This window comes from Sardina pilchardus, chromosome 24, assembly GCF_963854185.1.
Source record: "Sardina pilchardus chromosome 24, fSarPil1.1, whole genome shotgun sequence".
Lineage (NCBI taxonomy): Eukaryota > Metazoa > Chordata > Actinopteri > Clupeiformes > Clupeidae > Sardina > Sardina pilchardus.
In genome coordinates, this window is record NC_085017.1 from 6612150 (window position 1) to 6620581 (window position 8432).

At 43.7% G+C, this 8432-nt stretch overlaps 1 protein-coding gene across 1 annotated transcript in view; it reads left to right on the forward strand.

The window, feature by feature from the left end:
* The window catches only part of LOC134073069 (T-complex protein 1 subunit gamma-like), a 13840-nt gene extending 5711 nt beyond the window's left edge, over positions 1–8129 (forward strand). Inside the window, exons 12-14 of the mRNA XM_062530024.1 lie at positions 5986–6231; positions 6510–6641; positions 7240–8129. Of these exons, the coding sequence (XP_062386008.1) occupies positions 5986–6231; positions 6510–6641; positions 7240–7332 (471 nt within the window). The 3' untranslated portion in view covers positions 7333–8129. The remainder of the gene's footprint in view (positions 1–5985; positions 6232–6509; positions 6642–7239) is intronic.
* Positions 8130–8432: the final 303 nt, after the last annotated feature.

An 8432-nucleotide genomic window follows, 5' to 3' on the forward strand; every position in this document is an offset into this window, starting at 1 on the left:
GCCGCGAGAGCGCCCCGGCAGGATACGCGACAGCTCGCCCTCAGGTCAAAGCGCCAAAGTTTGGCCAAGACGCGAAGCTGCTTCGAGTTTGGCGACGTTGCCCTCGATTGCCGAATTCTTACACTGACCTGACGAGTTGCCTAGGTTTATCAGTGGTATGTCCCAGAGCACCTCCAATGTAAAAATGTAGATGTCATCCCAAAGACGTAAAGAGATATGAGCCAAAATGCATTTTTGCTAATTGCAGCGCCCCCTAGTGGCCAAATTACAACACATTTACTGAGGCTACTTTGGATGGTGTCCAAAATCATCCCGCCAAATATGGTCTCGATACCTCACAGCGTTTCCGAGATTTGACCTCACTTCCTGTTTGGACGCTTCACCATCTAATTTGATTGGCTGTCACGGGCGAACGCTTTGATGTATGAAAATGAAATGTACACCTCTAAGGTCTGTAGACCTTGTGTTGAATTAAGTATGAGTTGTTCACGTGTAGCTAGCATGAAACACGTAACCACTGAAGGAAGGAGGGAGCCTAAGGAACTAGGCATGTTTCTAGAACAAATACGAGTAATGTTAGGAGTATAGCTATCCTGTTATGCGGGAACATCCGCAGTTTACTCACTGTTGAATAAGTTGCAATGTGTTATAGCCTCAAATGGATGGTAAAATAAACAGGACGACTCACCTGTTCAAATGATGTAATAGGATAAAATTTGGTTTTGATATGTCAAAGCAACCAGGCTGTTACTGGTTAACGTTTCTGAATATGAAATCGATTTTGGATTGGTTGCATGTGATAAAAGCTATGCCATTTCCTGTCCAGACAGCATTCATATTCAGAAATACTGTACACCGGCAACAAAGACACAGACACACACACACACACACACACACAAACAACTCTTTCAAACAGAAACGTCAGTCCGTTACATCTGCCTCTTGTCCACAAACTGCATGTCGCTGAGTTGACTAGCTACGAAGACTTTCACATAAACACACACACACACACACACACACACACACACACACACACACTTACACACACACAGACACACCACCCCTTCAAACACAAATATCTGTCTGTTACGTCTGCCTCTTGTCCACAAACTGCATGTTGCACAGTTCACCCACATCTACCCACAATTCTTTGATATATAAATAACCCCAGCATTAAAAAACTGCAATGTGTCAAATCTTATTATACAACAATTGGGTTCTATGAAGTTGTTTCTTTGTTTCTGATTGGCCGAGAGACGTTCCATGAGTTGAAATATCCCACGATAATCCACTCTGACTTTTCACAGCTAATAATAAATCACTCCGCGATACAATGTCAAATTGTCAAGTGTAAAACGAACTGTCACGTTGCATCCAAGCTGAAATACAGATACTCAGAACGTAGAATATGACGGAGGTGGATATTAGCTAGTTGGATGGCATGTAGGCTAAGTAAAATAGTGATGTTTCAAAGCTAAAAGCATGTCCTAACCAGACGCAATGCGAGCTAATGTTTATTAGCCTATATTCTGCATTGCTTGACAACGGGAGAGATAGAACTAACGACTGGCTTTTGGCCATAGCAACGTGCTTTTAGAACTAACGACTGGCCTTTGGCCATAGCAACCATCCATTTAGAACTAGTAATGGCAGTTTGTCCTGCAAGTAATAGAACTTTGTGGCGGAGAGAAGTTAGTTCTACAAACAAGACAGTTTTAGCGATTTACATTATAATGGGAAATTAGCGCAAAAAACAAGTGGTAGAATTGTTGTATAAAAGCAATATAGCACTTGTGATCGTGGGTTGTTGCTGGATATTCCCACGGGTGTAGTTGCCTGCGCCACTCGGCCTCGGGCCTCGAGGCTACGGCCGAACAACACCCGTGGGAATATCTAGCAACAACCCACTCCCACTCGTGCTATATTGCTTAAATATGTATACTGTATGTATATACTGTATGGGCAATTCCATGCAAAACTGTCCAGTCCATAACCCCACACAGCATCATACTATGATGTGGATGATGATTTCTTAAAAGTTTACCATTTCGCTCGCGCAAAAAAAAAAATTCATCGTTCCTACATCGTTTTTTTCATCGTTCCTACAAAGGCTTCGTCATTGTTTGAAGAACATTTATCAGAACCAACATTTCTAGATGATGTTGGGAATGGGGTAGGCCTACTATTACTAAAATAAATGCATAAATGCCTGTTTTTTACATCCCGACTATTTAATGTAGGTTTTAGGCTAAGCCTACACAGTGAGAGCAACAAGTTGGCCAGAATTATATGAAATAAGGGCATAAAGGGCATGAATAAGACAATTCCTTAGGAGGGGTTGGGAATGCCTGGGTTGAGTTTGAGATGCATTAGGCCTATAGCCTACACATGGATCATCACTATTTGTTTTGTGTTTTTATCCAACTTTGATAACATGCATATAAATATGGAGATTACTTTCTTTTCGCCTTTTCATTGTTATTAGCCTATGCCCTATGCCAATCAACTGAGTTGAATGCTGTGCATGTTGTCTCTACATAGGCTACACATATTGCTGTGCATGTTGTCTACACAGCCTATAGTAGCCTACTGTTGGCTAATCTAATTAGGCTACACACTCTGCGATAAGGTGACATTTCTGATTCTGACACAACCATCATACAAAATAAAACGAACTCAGTCAAAAGCCTGTTGCAAAAGCCAAGCGACCACAACGTTTTGAAACTTTTCCTCCGGTTCCCATTCGGCTTATGTGACATTTGCAACGTTTAATCATCTTTAACATCGTTCACAGACCTTTACTGACCTCAATCACGCAGACCACCGCAGCATCAGTCTCTCTCTCTCCTGCTCCTCACTAACTTCTTGAAACATCTTTGTATCATCTAGCCAATGAATTGAAAGACAGTCTAAATGTTCCCATGCCAAAAACTAATGCTATACAATGCCATTTAGTTTTCACTCGCAATAAGAAGCTGTTAGCCTGAGTTTGGTTGTTCGATGTTGGCATTTTCCATAACGTTCCATTTAGCTGCCAAAAGCAAATGAAATAGACAAATAGCTTACAATATCGCCAGGCTGCAATATCACCTTTCCTTCCCCATAGCTAAATGTAGGCAACGTTAAGCAATTAACAATTAGCCTACTAATATCAACTTACAATCTCACTATATCGTTCACTGCGAATTGTGTCCTCTCTTCCGCCCACAGCACGGGAACGTTAACTACGCTCGCCTGCCTACCGCGCTAGCCAGAGCGCTAAGGCTCTGAGGCATGGGAATCATAACGATACTTTCATTCAATAAACAGACTTGTATTTATAGTTTGACTCGCTTTGTTGTCATGTTAAGTTAATATCTGCACTATTTTTTATTTATTTATTTATTTAAATCCGACCCAAAATTATAGGGGGGGCTTGGAAATATTTTGGGTGGGCTGAAGCCATTTGGTGATGCCTAGGCTACTCTTTGGGGTGGCCTGACCGGCCTGACCAGCGATCACGCAGTCCACCCATGAATCCACCACTGCAGTTTACATGAAATAGCACTGCCTAGCCTACCACACAAGCACCTGCCATACACAGCTTACTTTCTCCCTCTATTAGTGAGCCATACCCTGACGGTGTCAATGACAATCAATCAGGAGGAGTAGTTATTGAAAATAATCACGCTGACGGTGTCAATGACAATCAATCAGGAGGAGTAGTTATTGAAAATAATCACGCTTTAGACATGACCAGCCTACTTCAACTTGGTGGCACATAGACCATAGCTAGCAATAATTGCAAATATTTTTAGATCTTCTGACTAAGTTTACTGTACTTATTCAAACGACATCAGCACCACTGTCACTGGATATAAAGCAAACGTTGACTTTCACTCGGTGCTTCACTGACTGTAAAAAAGTGTCATAATATTATCTATCTATGCACTGCCTGATGCTTGACAGCAATTGCTAGCTCGATGAGTTGCGAAACGACATCAGCAACACGTACCACTCGGTCCATATTAAATTTACAGTTAACAACATAGTTTGGCTTCCCAGGCTACCATGCATTTAATTACCTTTCACTGCCTTCACGTCTGCCAGGCTCCAAACTGTCTTCATAACAGCAGTTGCAATTCAGTATTAAAACAGCCTTGGTAAAGTTAAATCAACTATTTGAACTGCAGTTAGTTTAGCCTACCCTCATAACTAGACCTCTCAAATTCCGAAATTTGAAGTCTAAATATACACACTTTATGTTGAAAGTGTAACTGCGATTACATTCTAATTAAAATCCTCGTTGCCTCAAGCACACCGCAGACAGGGCGACCGCTCTACTTCCGGTATTTCGCCGACACACCGTCAGTATGAAACATCGTGTAATTGTCGAGTATATATACCAAATGAACACTCCCAACATTTAACAGCGCGTAAGTCCGTACTTGTCCTTCGGGGCCATGGCATTGCTAAGATCTAACAAGTCTCAGGATGAGACACTCCGTTGCGGACCATCCTCGAGCTACCCACATTGTACCGTTGCGGACCATCTCCGACATCCAATGAAAGATTGTGCAGGAAAAGCCTGCTACCATACCATAATGAAAGTATGCAAATACATGGCATAACTCCATAGTACTGTGATAATTACACCAATGTCTTTTACAAGAATGGCCTTGATTTGATTTTTTTTTTAAAAAATATCAACATTGTATCTTAAATCACTCTGAAATGTCATTTCTGCATGACCTAAGCAATTTAAGATGAGCTATTCCGAATAATAGTATACATTCACCAACACACACGTTTTTGCTAATTATAGAGCCATCGACAGACCAAATAACAACAAATTTATTGAGGGTGCTTTGGATGGGGTCTCAAGTCATCCCACCAAATATGGCTTTCATACGTCACAGCATTTCCAAGATAGGCCCACTTCCTGTTTGGCGGCTTCGCTCGCTGAATTTAATTGGTTATCACAGGCGAACGCTTGGACGTATGAAGGCGAAATCAAGGCGGTTGATCCGCCTTGGTCTGTAGATCACGCGTGCCAAGTTTAATGACGATCGGATAAACTATGCGGCCAGGGTAGCTTTCCTTTGACTTTGGACAAAATTCAAAATGGCGGAAAATCCATCATGGCGGAAAATGACGTCATATGGTGCGTTGGAATCGGCTCAGTCAGAGGATTCCAATGGTATAAGTTTTATCAAAATCGGCCATACGGATCAAACGTTACGGGCATGAACGCGTTTTCCAACTTTGACCAGTTGGTGGCGCTAGAGCGTGAGAGTGGCGAGCATGAAACCTGGTGGTGTCAATCAGGGTAGTCTCCTCTATCAGCGTACCAAATTTCATGACTTTATGTCTTACGGTTTGGGCTACAGGTGGAAAAATGTGTGGGCATCAGCGCTCAAAAATCACTTTTCCATTCATTCCTATGGGAAAAAATCGACCGGAAAAACTGGAATAACGGGAGAACGACAAGGCGTATCAAAAAGCTGTATACAAGCCACCATCCTCGCATCAGGACCGACGCGTGAGAGATGGAACGGCGTCTCTAGCTCTAAATCCCTAGGACAAGATAGGGAGACAAAAGTTTGACTTAAGATAAATAAGTAGTATATGAAATGCACGGAGAACAATAGTGTGCTTTTGCAAGCACACTAACTATCCTCCTGTGTATGTGTGTTTGACTTCTCTTCCAGTTATGTATGTGTGTGTTTCACTCTTCCTCTGTGTGTGTGTGTGTGTCTACCTGAGGGTAAGAGTGTGTGTGTGTGTCTGTGTCTGCCGCGCACTCTTATACACCATCTGCAGACTCCGCTCTCGAGTGTGTGTGTGTGTGTGTGTGTGTGTGTGGGTTTGGGTGGGGGTGAGTGTTTTGAGAACGTCTGTGTATGCATATATTGATTTGTACATGCACAAATATATATATTGATTTGCATGTGTGTCAATCCCTGTATGTGTGTGTGTGTGTGTGTGTGTGTGTGTGTGTTGCAGGAGGTGGAGCGTAACCTGCAGGACGCTATGCAGGTGTGCCGCAACGTGCTGCTGGAGCCGTGCCTGCTGCCAGGAGGGGGCGCTGTGGAGATGGCCGTGTCCCAGCGGCTGATGGAGCGCTCGCGCTCGCTCACCGGCGTGGAGCAGTGGCCGTACCGCGCCGCCGCCCAGGCCCTGGAGGTGGTGCCCCGCACACTCGTCCAGAACTGCGGATCCAGCACCATCCGCACGCTCACCTCCCTCAGGGTAAGAGTGTGTGTGTGCAGGCTCACCTCACAAGAGTGTGTGTGTGTGTCTGTGTCTGTGTCTGCTGCACACTCTCATACATCATCTGTAGACTCACCTCACAAGAGTGTGTGTGTGTCTGTGTCTGTGTCTGTGTCTGCTGCACACTCTCATACTCCATCTGTAGACTCACCTCATAAGAGTGTGTGTGTGTGTGTGTGTGTATGTGTGTGTCTATCTCAGGGTAAGAGTACATGCACAAATATGTATATTGATTTGTGTGTGTGTGTGTCCTGCAGGCCAAGCACAGCCAGGAGAAGAACTCTGCGTGGGGGGTGAACGGGGAGACGGGCACACTGGCAGACATGACGGCGCTGGGCATCTGGGAACCGCTGGCCGTCAAGGCCCAGACCTACAAGACCGCAGTGGAGGTGAGAAGAGAGGAGGTTTACGAGCACGAGGGACGAGTTTAAGACTAGAGGGGAGCGAGAGGAACAAGTTTAAGACTAGGGAAGGTGTGTGAAACAAGTTTAAGATTAGAGCGGAGTGAGAGGAACAAGTTTAAGACTAGAGGGGAGTGAGAGGAACAAGATTAAAACTAGAGGGGAGCGAGAGGAATATGTTTAAGACTAGAGGAGGTGTGTGAAACAAGTTTAAGACTATAGAGGAGCGAGAGGAACAAGATTAAAACTAGAGGATGAGTGTGGAACAAGTTTAAGACTAAAGGGCAGTAGCGAGTTTAAGACTAGAGGTGTGTGGAGCAAGTTTAAGACTAGAGGTGGTGAGAGGAACGAGTTTGACTAAAAGACAGGAACAAGTTTAAGACTAGAGGAGGTCTATGAAACAAGTTTAAGACTAGAGGGGATACGTTTATTTGTAAAGGCGTTGCTATGAAGCAAAGCTTTTCTTTCGGTTTCATACTTCCCCTTTAAGATCATGGGACTACAGACAAAATTCTTACAACGGCTGACTCTTTCTCTCTCTCCGTCTCTTTCTCTCTATCCCTCCGTCTCTCCCTCTGGAATGCAGACGGCCATCCTGCTGCTGCGTATCGATGACATCGTGTCGGGACACAAGAAGAAGGGGGAGGAGCAAACGGGCGGCGGCCAGGGGGCGGAGTAGAGACATCACGTCACGTAACCCGGGAGACAGAAGACGCAAAGAGCCACCGCGTGTCATGATCACCTTTATAATCGCCAAAGCGAGTCATTCGAGTCATCGCTACCAAACGTTACTGATTGAGTTTATGCTATATTGAAATACACTACTCACAGAATATTAGGGATATCTGGCTTTCGGGTGAAATTTAACGTTTCAGTACAGAAAGCACTGAAACATTGAACTGTTGGACATGCACATTCAAAAATGTAGAGGTCACATTAAGTTCACCTGTAAAGGTTATAGTGGATTTTAGGTTTTGTGCTGAAATTTCACCCGAAAGCCGAATTATTCCTGAGAGTTTGTGAGTATTGTATGTTTCACACTGGAGAGGCCTTGTCTGATCTGGAGACCGGAGATCATAAAGGCATACAAGAGAGCACACATACAGCATCTCTCTCCCTCTCTCCATCTCTCGTGAGGTCTTCAGGTAAACAAAGTGCATTTCACAGTTGATTGAAGTCAAGCCAAATACATTTCTTTTTCAGTTCCATCTGTGTTCTTCTCTGCCAAAAGAAAAGCCGGTTTATTTATCATCAGAATTCAATTCAGTGCTGCCTCACTAGACTCACACTGCAGCTTTCTCTCATTGGGATGTGTGTGTGTGTGTGTGTGTGTGTGTGTGTGTGTGTCTTCTCTCTCTGTGTGAGCTGTGTGTGTGTGTGTGTGTGCCTCTGCACTTCCACGTTTCTCAGCTGTGGTCTTGGTCCACCATGTTTGACTTGATACACCGTAAAAATAAAACTGGTTTACAGCCTGAAGCCATGACATTTGCTGGGGGTTTTTTCTTAGTTTTTCTCAGTCGCTTTGGTATGTTTTTTCTCAGATCAGAATTGAAATTCTCAAAACTACCTGTTCAATCTTCACATCATTGTGTCACTTGTTGTTCACATCAACAAAGCCATTTCTCAAATATTTGAAGGTTTTAAATGCAGTTGTTTAATTAATTCCAAAGAAATACATGTCCATGCCAGATTAGCAGTTGTATTTGCTAGCCCATGTTTTAGGAACATTGGGAATATAGGCTTCAATGGCCTCTTGGTCAGAGAGACCTGCAGAGCAAA